The 18,941-nt window shown below is 44.5% G+C and overlaps 1 protein-coding gene and 1 long non-coding RNA gene across 6 annotated transcripts; one reads left to right on the top strand and one right to left on the bottom strand.

Moving 5' to 3' along the window:
* Positions 1-1,135: 1,135 nt before the first annotated feature.
* On the bottom strand, positions 1,136-6,292 carry LOC101968819 (sulfotransferase 1A1). Of its 5 annotated transcripts, none has more exons than XM_078024102.1 (11): positions 6,021-6,292; positions 5,194-5,303; positions 4,990-5,070; positions 4,325-4,429; positions 3,481-3,754; positions 3,260-3,385; positions 3,082-3,179; positions 2,320-2,446; positions 2,138-2,232; positions 1,455-1,635; positions 1,136-1,334 (listed from the first exon to the last, which is right to left on the bottom strand). In XM_078024102.1, the coding sequence occupies exons 5-11, from the start codon at positions 3,626-3,628 to the stop codon at positions 1,222-1,224; spliced, it is 888 nt and encodes a 295-aa protein (XP_077880228.1). In that variant the 5' UTR covers positions 3,629-3,754; positions 4,325-4,429; positions 4,990-5,070; positions 5,194-5,303; positions 6,021-6,292; the 3' UTR covers positions 1,136-1,221. The 5 variants fall into 5 exon arrangements, with proteins under 5 accessions (XP_077880228.1, XP_077880226.1, XP_077880229.1 ...); XM_078024100.1 differs by having other exon boundaries at positions 3,481-3,664; XM_078024103.1 differs by lacking the exon at positions 4,325-4,429.
* A 7,932-nt stretch (positions 6,293-14,224) lies between these two features.
* LOC144367503 (uncharacterized) lies at positions 14,225-16,671 on the top strand. The gene is made up of 2 exons (XR_013426952.1): positions 14,225-14,726; positions 16,342-16,671. It is a non-coding gene; the product is annotated as an uncharacterized LOC144367503 (long non-coding RNA).
* The last annotated feature ends 2,270 nt before the right edge of the window (positions 16,672-18,941 follow it).

Raw genomic sequence — 18,941 nt, 5'->3', positions numbered from 1 at the left:
CTGGGAATGGAGGGGCCAGGCTCCTGACAAGTGGACTCCCCTGGCCCTGGGCTAATTGGGTCTCCCCTCAGGACACATACCTTGAGCAACAGGTGCACCATCACATGACCCCAGTGGAAAGCCATCCCTGAGAAAGACCCCGAGGCCTTATCCAGAGGCCAGCTCCTGCTGTCTTACATATCTGGACCACCTCCTTCTCCAGTGCCCTGATACATACAGTGCCCTGACCACAGACAGTAAGGCAGCCTCCACTGAGAGGCCCACCATGACACCAGGACCCCAGACAGGGCACGGATCATCTTCCAATTCTTTCCCTTTTCTCCTCTCATGGCCTCACAGCTTCAAGGGCCTACAACTTCAAGGACCTTGTGAATCCCTGCTGCAAGCCTGAGCCTCAGCCTGCCCCCCAGGGAGCAGGCTGCTCTGCCTGTCTGTCCTTCCTCATCTGGGCAGTCAGACAGCGCAAGCTGGGTGCCCGTGCCCAGACCTCCTGACTCCTGCTTTCACCCCTCTTGCTGGTACTGACCCCATGTGACCTGGGTCCCATGTAACCTAATTCAGGCTGAACACAATTCCCCCTGCACCAGCCTGTGACCCTCTGGGTTGTGTTTCATCTTCTTAACATGGAGGTCCTGATTGGCACCAGACACCTTGCCGTTCTAGCATGACCCTTTGGGATGGAGTCTCATCTCTTCCTTCCTTGCCACTGCTCTTTGTCTTCTGCCCTAGGCCACCTTCACTGAGGACCAGCTCTGGACAGCAGGGAGTAGGAAGGGGACCTGGTCCTATCTGCATCCTACAAGCCCCGGGTGAAAACTCCATCCTGTTTGAAGACACGTCCTATGCAGATGGCTGCTCCCATCCACTCAGGGTAACCCAGAGGTATGTGGTGGCTTATAGGAATTCCAAAAATAAGGGAAGTTGGCTGGGAGACTAGAGGGAGGAGGCAACAGAGCATCTTACAGGATCCAATGTTCTTCCCCTTCTCTCATGTCCCTGGGCCATCCCTCTTGCACACCCTCTTTCCCACCCAGGCAGGGCTGGCGGAACCACAGGCTGCGGGGCCAAGGTCCCTACTTGGTCCCAGTGGGATTGACTTTGTCTCAAATTTCCTCCTGGATTCCAAGAGAGCCTCTTGTTGGACACATCATATTTTATTCCTGAGGTCATAGGTCAGGCTTGTGCCCATGCACCCCTTGCAGTGGCTCCCCACGACACCACTCAGAGCTGCCAGCGGAACTTGAGCTTGCAGCCTGCCATCTTCTCAGCATAGTGGGCGTCAAAGTGCTCATTCTGGGCCACAGTGAAGACGGATTTCCAGTCCCCCACGATGCCTGGGGAGGGAAAAATGCGTCTGAGTCCCCCCACACCGGGGGCCCCCAATGGCTCAGGGCAGGCTCTGGCAGCTGCTTCCACCCTCCCTTCTGCAGCCACGCCCCCTGGCCAGCACCCACCTTTTCTCATGAAGGGAGAAATGTTGTGGTCCATTATCTCAGTTGGTATGGTGCTGTAGTTAGCCATGGGATTCTTCTTCATCTCCTTGAAGGATGTGTGCTGGACAATGTGATCCACCATCTCCTCTGACAGGGAGCGCCCCAGAAACTCCAGGATCTTTTTAATCTCCCTTTTGGGGTTCTGAAACAAGAGACAGGCTCATTAGAGGGGGCCTGGATTACTTACAGTGAAAACACAAGGGAAGTCCGCTCTCTGGTGTCACAAGGGGGGAGCTGGCCCTTCCACTTGGAAACCTCCCAGCCCTAACTCTTCACTCTGGGCCTCTTTCCCTAGAGCAAAAAGACTAGTTCTCAGCCTTAGGGTCCTGGAGTGAGCCCTGCTTGGTGCCTTAGGAGAGAGGGCAGGGACAGTCTTCCTTTAGAACTGTGGCCCCAGGCAGGAAGACATGACAACAACAAACTGCTCATCTGTGACCACATGTGTAGCTGACCCAGGTGCTAGGAGATAAGGCCTGAGCTGGTCCTGAGCTGAGCTGGCTCTGTGGCCAGGAGTGGGAAGAGTGTGGGGAATCCTGGATTGGGTGGGCCTGCCAATGGGGAGAGTCCTGAGGGCCTGGGCAGGTGCCCTGATGTTCCTGTCCCCCAGATAGGACATGCAGAGAAGTGTTAGAATGCGGTCTCACCTCCTTCAGGTCTTCATAGAAGAGGTAGAGCACAGGGTGGGTGCGGCCCAGCTCCCCCCACTTTAGCACGTGCTGGTACCACGACCCAAAGGACACTGGGGAAGGAGTACCGTCCAATTGGTAAGAGTTTTAGGTGGGCTTCCTCAGCTCCATCCCTCTCCTTCCTCCAGGTTGGGGCCCACCTTGTCCATCCATGAACTTCTCCAGGAAGTTGTCCCAGGTGCCAGGTTCAGGGTGTCCCTTGGCCATTTTGTAGAAGTTGTAAAAGGAGACAGCCACGTCCTTTGCATTGCGGGCAACATAGATCACCTGCAGGGACAGACGACACCCTCTGCCAGCTACACCACCCCACGTGCACACCCCAGGACTGCCTGCCCTCCTGCCTGCCCGGCCCCCTTCACAGCACCCATAGGGGGAGTTCCTTCTCAGCTTGACCTGGGAACACACTGAGGCCTTGAGGCTGACTTGCTGGAGACCTCAGGGATGGCTGTGGCAGCTGGGATCTGAACTTAGATTTTTAAAACATATTTTTAGTTGTAGATGGACACAATACCTTTATTTATTTATTTATTTATCTATTTATGTAAGTGGTGCTGAGAATCAAACCCAGTGCTTCACATGTGCTAGGCAAGTGCTCTACCACCCAGCCACAACCTCAGTCCCTGAACTCAGCTTTGGTGTGATAACCCTGGCTGGTCTCTGGAGCCTTACTTCATACGAATCTCACCCCTTGAATTACCCCACACACCCAGATGGAGAACAAGGCAGGCAGAGGACCCTCCAGCTCCTCTGTGAGCCTCTGAGCCGCAGAGCTCCCCTGTGCTCAGGTCTGAACTGAAGAGACTCACTCTCCTCATGTTTTGCCCACCACAGTGAGGACAGGTTGTCTTTCCACTTGAGTAGAGACAAAGCTGGAATGGCCTAGTGAGTCCCCTGCCACTCACCTTCACCTTCTGATCCAGAAAACTTTGGGGAAGCAGGGCCAGTTGCAAGTGTGTTTTGAGGAGCCGAGGGGCAGGTGTATCTTTCAAAATGTCCATACCTAAGGTGCAGGCAGGAGAAGATGTGATGAGCTAGAGCCCATTCCTCTAAGGTCACCTCGCCCAGAATCCTACCACTCACCTGTGGAAAGCCCTGGCCATTTCAACTCAAGGACAGGCACCCGTTCATAAGTTGGGGCCCGGTGACACTTCTCTAGGTTACCATCCTGGTAGATCATTTCCATGATCTCAGTCACCCATGTGCTACCTGGAAAGAGAGAGAAACAGAAGTGACCAGAGTGGAGGGCCAGGCCCTGCTGATCAAGGTGGACCCTGCAGCCCCAATGGGCTCTCCTCACTTACCAGACTTGGGATAGGTGCTGATGAGCAGGTCATCGGGCCAGGCCTGGAAGCTCTGAATTGGCTCCACCATCTCTCCAATGTACTTGAGCAGCGGGACCCCCTTCACATTGACCAGCGGCTGGCGGTAGATATCCTGGACCAGCTCCATGCTACCGAGTCAGGGACCAGCGCCTGATGTGCTTCTCTGAGTCCCATCACAAAACAGCATTTGCTGGATGGTTGCTCTGAGATACTGAGGCTTCAGGAGGTCCTGTATTTGCCCAAGCTCACTAAGCTAGTAAGTGGCAGCTGGATTAGAAGGCAGATCTATCCCCAGTGCAGTGGTTCACAGCTCAGGCTGCACCTGCTGCTCACCTACAGAGCTTTCCAGGACCCCAGTGCCCTGGCACAGCCCAGAGCCATAGAAGCCATCTCTGGAGCTACAGTTCAGAAACAGTTGTGGAATCGTTCCAGAAAATCCTAGCAAGTACTTCAGCATATGAGAAATTCCTCCATTGTCTGTCTCCTTTATTTTGTTTGTTTTGTTTGGAAGGTTTATGGTACTAAGGATGGAACCCAGAGTTCCTACCTGCTAGCTAAGAGCTCTTCCACTGAGATCACTGACTGTCCTTGCCCAGCCTGCCCAGCCTAATTGCTCCTTGGCCAGCTTGCTGCTCTGACTACCTTGTGCTCATGGCACAGCCTACACTCAAGGGGCTCCTCTCTGAGCTGATTCCCTTCCAGAGCTCCAGGGGCCCTTTACATCCAGAAACACACTAGGCCAGCCTGAGCAGGAATCCCATTTGTCCAGTCCAGCTCCCTCTGGGCTCCAAGACAAACATGACAATTGAGCAGGGGAACTTACTCAGAAGCCACATTTGCATGTGAATGAGCAAAATTCTGATGACTCAGCAGAAGAGAAGAGGGGGACCCAGACAGGCTGGATTTGTCCTTTTGAGATGGGGGTGTCCTTAGGGAATGAACACAAAGGGTAGTAGTCCCAGACAAGGGAACTCTTCAAGCATTTGGAGCACTTGGAAGACATTGGAATCAGGAGCTGGGCAGCACAAGGGGGGTCTGGCCCAGCCACCCCAACTCTGGCATTCCCCTGGCCTCTCAAGGTCCTGGTCTTGTGGGCATGCAGGAGGTATATGTAGGTGTGGAGTGGGGAGTGTGGCTCTGTTCTCTGAGCAGAGGTTTTAGGTCCAAAGTGGAAGGGATGAGGAGGCAGCACTGGGAATGGTGCCCTCACAAAAGAGTAGGGTTTGAGGAGTGGGGATGTCACTGTGCCCCTGCTTCGGGCCCAGACACACACCTTTCACAAAACTCAACACATGGGTTTCACATAGAAAACCAAAGGAGTGAAATGAGGAGAAAGAGCCCAGGGGTCACATGTGTTCTCAGCTGTAATCTGGTTCCTGAAGTGCTCCCTACACGCATGCCTTCAGGAGAGGCAACACACAGCTTTTTCTAATGGACCATGTCAAAGAGCGAGAGCAGAGAGGAAAGATGGGGTGCAGGTCAGCTCACCTTTCTGCTGGCTCCAGGCCAGTGTCCGGACACCAAGGGCTCAGTCCAGAGCAGCTTCTGGTATTCTGGGATCTGCAGATTCTGAAAACCAGGGTAAGTCCGGAGTGCTGAGTGGGCGGGGCCAAGGGACTGGGGGCGGAGCAGAGCAAGCAAGGGTGTTTTGAGGCAGCATGGGATGGGAAAGACAAGGACGCCAGAACCTACTAGCCTTGGAGTAGACCCTGCTTCATGGCTTCTGTAGGACCTCAAGGAGCGTGGCTCATGGTTGGTGGAGCACAGCCCACAGGTGCTTTTCTTTCCCTGGGCTGAAGAGGCTGGACAGGAAGATTACAGGGTCACATGGAGGGAGAGCTCCCCACCTCCTCTGCCTTTATCTATTTGGATTACAATCAAATTCTAGCCGGACACTAAAGGTGGGAGTGTCTTGAGCCTCCCTAGAATAATGTGTCCTCAGAGCCAAGCTGGACAAAGCCAGGCAGAGGGGGCTTCCAGGCAGGGGAGAGGCTGGCCACATGTTTGGGCCAGTGGTCTCTCCTCCCATTTCTGTCCCCTTGACAGTGGTCTCCCTGCAGATACCATAAGTTTCCCTTGACACAAAATTTTTTTCATTGCACTCAAATAAAAACTGTCCCATCTGTGATGGAGGGGAGTGGTAAAGTGGTAAAGAAAAGTTGTAGGGCTGGGCATGGTGGCACACACCTATAATCCGGTGGCTCAGGAGGCTGAGTCAGGAGGATTTCGAGTCCAAAGACAGCCTCAGCAACTTAGTGAGGCCCTAAGCAACTTAGCGAGATGCTGTCTCTAAATAAAATATAAAATGTTCTGGGGATGGGACTTCGTGGTTGAGTGCCCCTGGGTTCAATACCCAGTACCAAAAATAAAAGATGTTGAGAAAAGTCACAGGGTCAGGGTTGGGGAGGCTGAGGTTTCCTGCGTGTCTGTCCAGTATTCCTGTGGAGATAGGAGCATGGTCAAAGGCAGCCTAGGGGATGAATGTGGGTAAGGAGGGTGTGGCCAAAATAACCTCTCACCTCTTCTAGTTCCAAGCCATCTTCCTCAGTGCCCACCTGGCACAGCCAATTGACTCCCAAAGCAGTGAGTTCTCATAGCTTCCAAGGGTGCTCTCGGTAGCAAATGATACAGAGTCAGCTTGTCAAGCTCCCTGCAGCCCTGGCTCTGGGTCCCAAGGATTCAGCTGCCCCAGCCTGGACTGGACCACTGGGCACCCTCTCTTCAAGCTAGGCAAGACTAGAAAGAGGACAGCACTCTCCTAGGACATTGGCCCTCAGGGGCAGAAGCTGCTCTGGCTCTTCCTCAGGAACTCCTCTGCCAGGCAGATCACATGAGTCTTTAGGGGACAGCCAGGATGTGGCAACACAGGGGACACTCAGTGGTGGCAGATAAGGAAAGGATGGCAGGAAATATGTTATTTACACTTCCTGAGAGCTCAGTGGAAGCCAGGCCTCCATGTCAATTCTGCATTGATTGAACCTCTGCCCCGAGGTGGACTCTATTCTAAAAGTGAAAACAAGAACTGCCCTCCTGGAATTGAATGTGAAGAGTGGAATGTGGGAGACCAACCTCCCATGTGACCGAGTCACTCCCTGGCTGGGCAATTGAGGCGTCAGGCAGCAGCCATGCTGCTAGACTGCCCTGCCCTTCTTGGGTCCAGGGATGGTGTCTTCGTGTAGAGGCATGTCTCTCCACAACCCAGGGATCCAATCACCTCACCTGACCTTGAAACATTGCCCTCCTTGACCTTCATTGGACAGGATTTTCCCGAGAATTTAGAGTTCCCCAATAAAAGCCCACTCCAAAGTGTGTGCGCTCTCTCTCTCTCTCTCTCTCTCTCTCTCTCTCTCTCTCTCTCTCTCTCTCCCTCCCTCCCTCCCTCCCTCCCTCCCTCCCTCTCCCTCTCCCTCTCCCTCTCCCTCTCTCGCCTTTCATGTAGATCCAAGCTCCCCCACTGGGAAGGTTGAGGCAGAGAACAAGAGGAACCATCCCAGAGCTTGGGTTTAAAGCAAAATTGTGTGTCTGTGTCTTATTTCTAACTCCCTGAGAATTTCCCTGAGTGATGTATTCAAACTAAAAACTTTTTTCTCAGCAAGAGAAACAATAAGGGAGGTAAATAGGGAGCCTACATCCTGGGAACAAATTTTTACCCCTCACACTTCAGGTAGAGCTCTAATCTCCAGAGCATACAAAGAACTCAAAAAATTAAACAACAAGAAAACAAATAACCCAATCAACAAATGGGCCAAGTATCTGAACTTCTCAGAAGAGGATATACAATCAATTAACAAATACATGAAAAAATGCTCAACATTTCTAGCAATTAGAGAAATGCAAATTAAAACCAACCTAAGATACCATCTCACTCCAGTAAGAAAGGCAGCCATTATGAAGTCAAACAATAACAAGTGCTGGTAAGGATGTGGGGAAAAGGGTACACTTGCACATTGCTGGTGGAACTGCAATTGGTACAGCCAATTTGGAAAGCAGTATGGAGATTCCTTGGAAAGCTGGGAATGGAACCACCATTTGACCCAGCTATTTCCCTTCTCAGACTATACCCAAAAGACCTTAAAAGAGCATACTACAGGGACACAGCTACATCAATGTTCATAGCAGCACAATTCACAATAGCTGGACTGTGGAACCAACCCAGATGCCCTTCAATAGATGAATGGATAAAAAAATGTGGCATGTATACACAATGGAATTTTACTCAGCACTAAAAAATAACAAGATCATGGCATTTGCAGGGAAATGGATGTCATTAGAGCAGATTATGCTAAGTGAAGCTAGTCAATCCCTAAGAAACAAATGCCGAATGTCTTCTTTGATATAAAGGGGGAGACTCAAAACAGAGCAGGGAGTAAGAAGAGCATGAGAAGATTACCATTAAACAGGGAGAGGTGGGAGGGAATGACAGAGAGAAGGGGAATTGCAGAGAAGATGGAAGAAGACCCTCATTGTTATGCAAAATTACATAGAAGATGGTGTGAGGGGGAAGAAAAAAGAGAGAGAGAAATGTGTTACAATAGATGGGGTAGAGAGAGGTGATGGGAGGGGAGGGGAGGGGAGGATAGGAAGGGCAGCAGAATACAACAGACACTAGTATGGCTGTATGTATAAACATGGCTGTATAACCAATATGATCATGCAATCTGTACATATGGAAAAATAAGAATTCATACCCCTTTGAATCAAATGTATGATATGTCAAGATCACTGTAATGTTTTGAGCAACTTATAAAAAAAAACAAAAGAGAAAAAAAAGATTTATTGGGCCATGAAAATTTTTGTAGGGTCACGGAGGTAGCAGACAGTTTTCAGCCAAGGAAGTTAAAGATTAATAATGGGAAATTCAGTTTCAACAGATAAGGACATGTATTTGACTATATTGGAGACTCTCATTAATCAGAAATGAAAACAAGTTTTTAAAAAAATCAACTATCACAGTTTCTAAAAACGGTTAGCAAGTTTTTGTGAACAACAATTACCAGATTTATATACTTGGAAGAGATTAGGAAGAAAATTATATAAAGCCTGTCTCTCTGCCAAATTATCTAAAAGTACAAAAGATAATATTCAGAAAGTTTGGAATGCATTAGAAATATGCCTTTTTTGATGACTTAGATCAAAGTCTGTGCCCCCCAGAGGACCTGCTGAAAGGGTTTCAAAGAGCCATCAAATCTATAGAATTTGAATAACTGCTGAGGCTAATTCTTCAAAAAGAATCTTCTTTTAAGGAGACTGAGAACAGAATCAAATTCCATTCAAATCACCCATGAGGCGGATAACCTCAGGGCAAGACCAAAGGCTGAGCATTTAGCCTCAACTGAACTAGACCGGATTAGTCATTTAGAGAAATGTCCTCCCCAGAAAAACCGAGAGGAGGTCCCTAGAGAGACAGTCCCCTTGGAAGCTTTGGGAAGTGAAATTAAGATAGTGATGAGGACACAGATGAGGAACCCCAGACAGAGGGAGGCCAATCAGACCATGAAATCCAGGAATTATCAGGAAATTTTAATAGATTACATCTAGTGGGACCTGCGCCAGCTATACAGATTTTGCCACTTCCAGTTGGGAGAACAAATTTTTAATAGGTACTCTGAACTCACAATGACTTTCCTTACACCATTACAACGTGGGTTCAGGAGAGCACAGGAAGTGGAAGAAGATATTACCAGGTTTCAGTTTTTTCCCCCTTTGAATAGGTAACAAGCAAGATCAGCGTGTTCATGTACATGCTGTAATTCCCTTCAAAACTGTAAAGGAGTTAAAAAATTCTTGTGATGTTTATGGCCCTAATTCACCATTTGTACAAGGCTTGCTTGCGTCAGTATGTCATCAACCCCTCCCAGCCAGCATTTGGGCGTCTATCACATGGTCCTGTTTGAGAGGTGTGGACTTCCTCCTTGGGAAATCATATTGGTTAGATTTTTGTATGGAGCAAGCAGAAAGAAACCGAAGGCAAAATATTGAAACCCCCTTAGAAATGCTTATGGGGACGGGTGAATATCCGAACTTGGAAACACAGTAGAATTATCAATTTGCAGTTTATGACCAGATAACCACATGCTCCAAATGCACATGGCAACCAATTAATTCCTAGGACCAGTCCAGTTTAGTTTTAACTAACATAAAACAAGGTGCCGAGGAGCTATATTCAGATTTTGTGGACCGCCTATATCAGATGGCTAATAGACCAATAGGATATCCAGTTGCTTGTGAATTTATTGTTAAGCAGCTAGCATTTGAAAATGCAAATAAACTTTATCAGGTTGTTCTCAGGTCCCATGGGGAAAAAAAAGGACAGTTTCAGAATTTATTCGCCTTTGTTCGGATATTGGCCCGACTCAATTACAAGGTTTTACACTCACCGCCGCTTTAAAGCAAGCATTTCATCTGCAGCCATAGGTATGCCAATCCCAAGGGCCATATTTTAATTGTGGGAGAAATGGTCATTTTGTGTGAGACTGTGTCTCAGCACTTCAAGTCAAGGGCCTTTCCTGGTATGCGCCGGTGCCATTACAGGGTGAGAGGCCAAGTGACAGGGGAGAAGATAGATCAATATGGCTTTGTCCTGCCTCCATCTTGGTCTTCACTTCCTGCTAATAGCGAATCAAAAAACTTCTCAAGGGGCCTCTCCCCAGGCCTGGAAATGAGGGGAAGGGAGAGAGGTCACAGGTCTTGACATCATCACAGCCAGCCATGGCAAGCTGCCATTTTTACCAGCAAGGTGGGCCCAGGCCATACTCTCACCATCAACAATGGTGATTGATGTAACGCCTGAAATGGGACCAAGTTAGATTCCTACCAGAGTTTATGGGACACTGCCTGCAGGAAGTATAGGATTAATTTTGAAACATAACAATTTAAAAGAGGCGATCCAAATATTACTGGGAGTTATTGACTTTTATTTTAGAGGAAAAATAACAGTTACAGTAAAATTGGACTATGCCATCCGGTTTTCTACTAAGGATGCCATAGCTCATAGTAATTCTGCCAAAAAACCCTCAACTCCTAGGCCACTGGATGTGGGAAGACATTCTCACACGTGATTGGGCACCTAGCTGATTGGGTGTGAGGCGTTCTGGCTAAACTGTGTTGAACTAATCCCCACCCTCTCTAGGTGCGAGAGCCCTTCTGTGTGGAGGTGTGACTGACCATTGACCCTGAGACCAATCACTGACCCTGTCCTTGGAATGCTATCCCCTTCAACCTTCATTGAATGGAATTTTCCCCTGAATTTCTTGTTCCCCAATAAAAGGCCACTCCCTGGCATGCTCTCTCTCTCTCTCCTGCTAGTCCTGTGTAAACCTTGCTGCCCCACCAGGTGGCTCAAGGCAGGAGCCAGAGGGAGGGCCGTCTCAGACCTGGTCAAAGGAAAAGGTAAATTGAGTTTTGTATGTTTATTTTGATCTCACTGGTTATGCTATGAACCTCTTGTATGAAGCCAGTGTGCTGGTCGCACGGCAGGATTGGCGCCCAACGTGGGGCATTTTAGTTCAACTAGATTGAGTGGGAGCACGCTATAAAGATAAAGGAATTGGTGACAATTTGGGGTCACAAAAGTACCTGGAGGTACTGAAAGAATGAGACATTAAATTAATTAAAATGGGAAATTCAACTTCTACTGATAAGGAGATGTATTTGACTATTCTAGACACTATAATTAATCACAAAGAAAAACAGATAAAAAAGACTCAGTTATTACAATTCTTAAAGGTTGTAGGTGACTTTTCCCCTTGGTTTTGTGACCAAGAATTCCCAAATTTACATACTTGGGAGAAATTAGGGAGGAAATTACAAAAAAAAAATGCCTTTCTAATGAATTACCTGGAGGCATCGAAAATATTCAAAAAACTTGGACAGCCTTAGAAATTTGTCATTTTGAATACATGGGCCATAGTTCGTTGCAGTCTGAGGAAGAGGAATCAGACATTGAAATTCAGGAATTACGGAGAAGTTTTAACAGACTGCATTTAACACCGCCTGCCCAGGCTATTAGAACTCGGCCATTGTCTGCTAAAAGGAGAAAATTTAACAGGTACTCTGAATTAACAATGACTTTTCTTACCCCGTTCCAGGGAGGTATTAAGAAAGCACAGGAGGCCAGAGAGGACATTAGCGGGTTTTCAACTTTTCCCAGTTTTTGAGCAGTTTAATGACCAGGACCAAAGGGTTCGAGTTCATGCTGTAATTTTATTTAAGACTATTAAGGAATTGAAGAGTGCTTGTGAGACTTATGGTCCGAATTCACTTTTGTACAAAATTTGATTGATACCATATCCTCACAACCACTTCCACCAAGTGATTGGATTTCATTAGTGAGATCTTGTTTGAGTGGCAGAGATTTTTTAGTTTGGCCGTCTTTTTGGGCTGATTTTTGTACTGAACAAGCAGAAAAGAATAGAAGACAAAATTTGCAGACCCCAGTAGAAATGTTTTTAGGAACGCGTGAATTTGCTGATTTGGAAAGACAGTTAAATTATGAATTTGCAGTGTGTGATCAGATAACTGACTGTGCTAAACGTGCCTGGAAACAAATAATTTCCAAGTACCAGTCCAATTTAGTTCTTCCCAGAGTCAAACAAGGTGCCAGTGAGCCTTATTCTGATTTTGTAGCACGTTTATATCAGACAGCAAATAGGTCTATTGGAGACCCAGGAGCTTACAAGTTTATTGTTAAGCAATTGGCATTTGAAAATGCGAATAAATATTGTCAGGATGTTCTCAGACCCCATTGTAAAAAAGGAACAGTTTCTGAGTTTATCCACTTGTGTTCTGAGATTGGTCCACCCATTTGCAGACAGTAACGCTAGCCACGACCCTGAAACAAACCCTACAACCGCAGGAATTGGTAAGAAAACCCCACGGAAAATGTCATCTCTGTGGCAAAAACAATCATTTAGCAAGAGAATGTCACACTCATCATTTTAATTTCAGGGCTTCATCTACTGTTGATAATAGATATTGCAGGACTCAACCCCACGTGGCAGATCAAGATGGTATGGATGAGCCCGCCTTCTTGTCATCATTTCCCCCTGGCAGAAACACAAACTTCTGGTCGGCCCTTCCCTCCCCCCCCCCCCCCCCGCCCGAGAATGAGGAAGTAGATGATGGTTGCGCAATTTGATGTCATCGGGCCGACCATGAGGGACACCATTTTTATTTTACCAGAGCAGAACAAACAGTTTCCATACAAACCCTTAATGATTTTCAAAAACTATTAGGAGATATTAATTGGCTGAGGCCATCCTTAAAACTAACTACTTCTGAATTAAGTCCTTTATTTCAGATATTACAAGGAAATCCTTCTCCAACCTCTCCACGTCAGCTGACCTTAGAGGCTAGAACAGCCTTAAAAAGGGTTGAAAATGCAATTAAAAATGCACAACTTACTAGAGTTGATCCTAAAGAAATAGTGTATTTATTAATATTTCCAACTGAGCATACCCCAAAAGGAGCCATATGGCAAAGATTGGGAGTTATTGAGTGCATTTATTTATCCCACTCACCTCAAAAAACATTGATTCCTTTTCATGACTCTATTGCTCAATTAGTCATTTAAGGTAGAACAAGGATTTTACAATTAATTGGATCTGAGTCTGATATCATAATTATTCCATTTTCTGTTCAACAAAATAATTGGCTTTTTCAAACTTCTAGCTTATGGCAGATAGCTTTTGCTGATATTCCTGGCCAGGTAGATAGTCATTACCCTCGTGATAAGATTATTCAATTTACATCATTAACATCACTTATTTTTCCAAAAATTGTGCGTGCCAACCTTCTGATGAAGCTCTATCGGTGTTCACTGATGGTTCAAGCTCAGGTAAAGCAGGTTTTTATAATCGTGTTCACACAGAGGTAATGCAAACTTCATATACTTCTGCCCAAAGAGCAGAGCTTCAAGTTCTGATTTGTGCCTTAAATTACTTTGCAAATGAGCCTATTATTATTTATTCTGACAGCTTATATGCAGTTGGAGTTACAAAAAAATATTGAAACTTCAGTTATTGGGTATACTTCATCACAAGAGTTATTTGAATTATTTCATAATTTTAAAAAGGCAGTACAAATGCGAAAATATCCATGTTTCATAGGACACATACAAGCTCACACTAATCTTCCAGGACCTTTAGTTTCAGGTAATGACAAGATTCATAAATTAGTAACTATTTGTCAACAGATGTCTTCATATGACTGTGCGCAAGCTTCCCATTCTTTGCATCATCAAAATGCTTCTAGCTTAAGTAAAAAATTTAATATTACCAGAGAACAAGCTCGTCAATTTGTAAGTCAATGCCCTAAGTGTGTTATTCACACTCCATCTCCACCATCAGGGGTAAATCCCTGTGGGTTAAAACCAAATCAAATATGGCAAATGGATGTAACTCATATTCCTCAATTTGGTAAGCAATATTATGTACATGTCATAGTTGATACATATTCCAGATTTACTTTTGCCACAGCACATACAAAGGAAAATACTCAACATATAATTTCTCATTGCCTAGCAGCCTTTGCTGTGTTAGGGTGCCCTATAGAGATTAAAACAGATAATGCACCAGCTTATGTAAGCTCTTCTTTTCAACAATTTTGCCAAGAGTTTCAAATTAATCATAAAACAGGAATTCCTTATAACCCCCAAGGTCAAGCCATTGTGGAATGAGCTCATTTATCTATTAAGCTGCAATTACAAAAATTAAAAGGGGAGAATAGGTTTATGACTCCCCAAAATAGCCTCAATCATGCTTTGTTCATTTTAAATTTTTCAAACTGTGACATAGAAGGTCACACTGCTGCTGAGAGACAAATGTCTCCCACAGTAACATGTCCTTTAGGCAAAGTTTTGTGGAAAGATTTACAGACTTGTCAATAGAAAGGCCCAGACCCAGTGATTATGTGGGGCAGAGGTCATGCTTGTACCTTTCCAGAAGGTGCTTTTCGTTCTATCTGGGTGCCTGAATGTGCAATCAGACATGGAAGAGATAGAACCGAGATTCAAGTGACTGAAGATCAACCCGGAGAAGCCCAGATTCAAAAGGAAGAGATATGGGAAAAAGACGAAGAGAAACCAGATTGACCCAGCCAAAATGCTGATTTCATGGGAAGACTTGAAGAAGCTAACAACACAGGGTTCCTGAATAATTCGACTCCTAGGAAAGAACAGGACCCCAGTCTGGATGGTAGCAACAATAATTGCTCTGCTGGGCTGTCAGGTAAAGGGGAACCAGACAGACATTTACTGGACATATTTCCCAGATCCAGCCCTGGTATACCCAGCTGTGTGGACTGGAGAATCTATTCCAGTGTCTATTAATGACTCATTCATGATGGGAGGATTTACAAATCCAATCCTGTAACTAGATTTAATTATTCTGGCTACAGTGCCCAATTACCTTTGTGTTGGTCCCACAATAAACATGTTGGCTGTCTTGAAAGTATCATTTGAGGAAAAGACAGTGATTGGTAGGCCTAGACTGACTAATTATTCTAATTATGGAGACTTAAATCCTTATACTAGATCAGTAATTAAGATGGGATTTTCCCATAACAAACCAGTCATTTCTTCAAAACTTCCATGGATACCCCACTGTTCAAATAGTTCTACAAATGATATTGGCACCTTTCCTAGATGGATGAATTGTGTAAATACTTTTCCTGTACAACAAAAGATAGTCTTAAGATAATGGGTATTTTAGACTGGTCTCCAAAAATTGATAAGAGACAATTACGAAAAGATTCTGCTATGACACCTGCAGGATTTGTTAGTAATATTTTGACTGACAGTGAGGGTGGTATTCAAAAAGTTGTTTGGCGCTTAATTGCTGCCTCAGAATTCTTACATTTTATAGGCAAGTCTTTACCAAAATTTGTTGCCAAGAACTGTATGGAGGGATCTTGCTATGGCTTAGGAGCCTGTGTCCAATCTCCTTATGTTTTAATTATTGGAAATGTAAAAATTAAATGGATAGATGACAGATATTTGTCACATGTAGCAAATGTAACCTAGCCAATTGTATTACTAAGTATAATGGAGAGAAAAGGAGTGCTGATACTTCATCAGCCCTCTTTTGTTTTATTACCTGCTAATATTTCAGAGCCTATGGTATGCTGATGCCGGTTTACAAGTCTTGCAGCAAATTCATGCCCAGCTAGCAAGACCTAATCGTGCTATTGGAATTATAATTGTTGGTGTTTTGGCATTAGTTTCCTTCATTGCATCCACTGTTTCTGCATCTCTGACATTGTCTCAAAATATTCAACATGCAAAATTTCTTAATGATTTAGCTCAAAATACTTCCAAGGATCTGCATAATCAAGTAAATATTGATGAAAGGATTGAGACTAAATTAAATGCCTTAGAGGTGACTGTTATAGACATAGGTAATGAACTTTCAGCTTTAAAATTTAAAAAAAGGCTTAAATGACACGCAAATTATAAATATGTATGTGTTACAGCTGCCAAGTACAATGTTTCTCTCTGGGATTGGGAGAAGGTTGAAAACCATTTGTTAGGTATTTGTCAAAATTATAATAATAGCTTGGATCTTTTGGAACTTCATCACCATATCCAAGACATTCAAAATAATAGAGCTGATTTTTCAGATCCTTCTTCTTTGGCTAACCAAATATTGAAGGAGTTAAATGGATTTAACCCTGGAAATATTCTTTTTTTTTTTTTTTGGTCTACATCTGTTTTTATTTTTCTATTTGATATCTATAGTTCTATATCATCAATGGGATCATTGGAAATATTCTTAAACACTCGGCCTGGAACATTATTGGATTGTTCTCTTTGCTGTTAATTATTTTTTTGTGTTGTAATTATAGGATGGCGAGTCTTCGGAACAAGAATGCAGAAACTCGAAAGAGTGAATCACCACTTGATTTTTAAGAGAAAAAAGGGAGGATATGTGGGAAGCCATTCTCGCACGAGATTGGGCATCTCCCTGATTGGGTGTGCGGCATTCTGGCTAAACCGTGTCAAACTAATCCCCACCCTCTCTAGGTGTGAGAGCCCTTCCGTGTGGGGGTGTGACTGACCATTGACCCTGAGACCAATCACTGACCCTGACCTTGGAATGCTGTCCCCCTCGATCTTCATTGGATGGAATTTTCCCCTGAATTTCTTGTTCCCCAATAAAAGGCCACTCCCTGGCATGCGCTCTCTCTCTCTCTCTCTCTCTCTCTCTCTCTCTCTCTCTCTCTCCCTCCTGCTAGTCCTGTGTAAACCTCGCTGCCCCAACAGGTGGCTCGAGGCAGGAGCCAGAGGGAGGGCCGTCTCAGACCTGGTCAAAGAGAATGGTAAATTGAGTTTTGTGTGTTTATTTTGATCTCACTAGTTAACTTCTATGCTACGAACCTCTTGTATGAATCCAGCATACTGGTTGTGCGGCGGAACTGGACAGAGTGTACTGGACCCAATTAGTGTGACAGGAGCACCCCCTACTGGAATTTAAAATTAATCATAAAAAATTCGAAGGAGTTGTAGACACAACTGATCAGTCAGTCTTGGCTCTCCGATTTTGGCCCCAAACCTGGACTTTACATATAGCGTCAGCCAATTTAGAAGGAACAGGACAGATTTCACAGCCTGCCCAGAGTGCCCAGTATCTTTGCTGGGAGGACAAAGATGGAAATAGTGTAGTTTTTAAGCCATATGTGTTAGATTCTTTACCAGTAAACTTATGGGGAAGGGATGTACTAAGCAAATTAGGATTATTATTAATAACTCCAAATTCTATCAGGTTACTTGAGGAATTTAATCAAGGGTTTCTTCCTAGGATAGTGAAAGGAGTTTACAGGATGAACATCTACTTATAAACCAGTCTTCTTGAGAGAGATCAGCAAATGTTCCTGACCAAAATTTTTAGCAGGGGCCTTGAGAGTCTCTCTGACCCAAGACAGCAGAAAAGATTACTTGGTTCCCAGAAGAGACAATATGGGTTTCTCAATGGCTCCTATCCGAGGAGAAGCTTAAAATAGTTCATATGTTGGTTGAGGAACAGTTTCAAGCTGGTGATATAAAACCACCACTTAGCCATTGGAACACACCCATTTTTGTTATTAAGAAAAAGTCAGGTAGTTGGAGTTTATTACAGGATGTAAAGGTGATAAATCATGCAATTCAGCCTATAGGAGCATTATAGTCTGGACTTCCTTCCCCCACAGCTATTCCTTATGACTATAGCTTAATGATAATAGATCTAAAATATTTCTTTTTTCTATAAAATTACATCCTGAGGATTGTGAGAAATTTGCTTTCAGTGTCCCAGCAATTAATTTTAAAGAATCAGTTAAAAGATATTTCTGGAAAGTATTGCCTCAGGGAGTGCATAACAGTCCAACTTTATGTCAAAATTTTGTGGCTCAGGCAAATATGATGCATATATTATTTATCTCATGGATGATATATTACTATCTCATGCTGATCCAGATGTACTTTCAAAAAGTTTTGCCCAATTAGAGACTTTATTTACAGCAATGGGTTTGTGCATTGCACCTCAAAAGGCACAAAAGATGCCCCCTTTTCAATATTTGGGCCATGTAACTGAAGGAGGTACAATTTGTCCTCAAAACTTACAGATAAGAGTTAAGGAGTTACACATCCTTAATGATTTTCAAAAATTATTAGGAGATATTAATTGGCTAAGGCCATCCTTAAAGCTAACTACTTCTGACTTAAGTTTTTTATTCCAGAAATTGCAAGGAGATCCTTCTCCAACTTCTTCTCATCAGCTGACAACAGAGGCTAGAGCAGCTTTTTAAAAAAAGGTTGAAATTGTTATTAAGAATACACAGCTTACTGGAATTAATTCTCAAGAGCTGGTATATTTATTAATATTTCCAACTGCTCATGCCCCTACAGGAGTGATATGGCAAACATTGGGAGTTGTTGAGTGGATTCATTTAGCCCACTCTCCCCAAAAGACATTAATTCCTTTTCATGATTCTATTGCTCAATTAGTAATAAAGGGGAGAACAAGAGTTTTACAACTGGTCGGATCAGAATCTGATATTATAATCATTCCATTTTCTGCTAAGCAGAGTAATTGGCTTTTCCAAGCTTCTAATTTATGGAAAATAGCTTTTGCTGATTTTCCTGGTCAGATAGAAAGTCACTATCCTCATGATAAAATTATTCAATTTGCATTAATAACGCCACTTATTTTTCCAAGGATTGTACATGCACAACCAATAGATGGTGCTCTGACAGTGTTCACTGATGGCTCAAGTTCAGGTAAAGCAGGTTTTTATAGTCATGTTCATACAGAGGTAATACAAACCTTGTATGCTTCTGCCCAATGAGCAGAACTACAAGCTCTCATTTGTGCTTTAAACTATTTCACAAGTGAGCCTATTAATATTTATTCTGATAGCTTAGATGCAGTCGGAGTTACCAAAAATATTGAAACTTCAGTTATTGGATA

The sequence above is a fragment of the Ictidomys tridecemlineatus genome, chromosome 10 (genome assembly GCF_052094955.1).
Source record: "Ictidomys tridecemlineatus isolate mIctTri1 chromosome 10, mIctTri1.hap1, whole genome shotgun sequence".
NCBI classification, from domain to species: Eukaryota; Metazoa; Chordata; class Mammalia; order Rodentia; family Sciuridae; genus Ictidomys; species Ictidomys tridecemlineatus.
Note: the sequence above shows the minus strand (reverse complement) of the source record. Positions and strands in the feature narration are given on the sequence as shown.

Bases quoted from the DNA above. Each gene is read 5' to 3' on its own strand.
- LOC101968819 (XM_078024102.1), bottom strand. From the start codon at position 3,628: ATGGAGCTGGTCCAGGATATCTACCGCCAGCCGCTGGTCAATGTGAAG. The intron at 3,386-3,480 runs GTAAGTGAGGAG...CTCTCTTTCCAG, and splicing joins CAGCACCTATCCCAAGTCTG to GTAGCACATGGGTGACTGAG. The intron at 2,233-2,319 runs GTGGGCCCCAAC...CTCCTTCCCCAG, and splicing joins GAAGTTCATGGATGGACAAG to TGTCCTTTGGGTCGTGGTAC.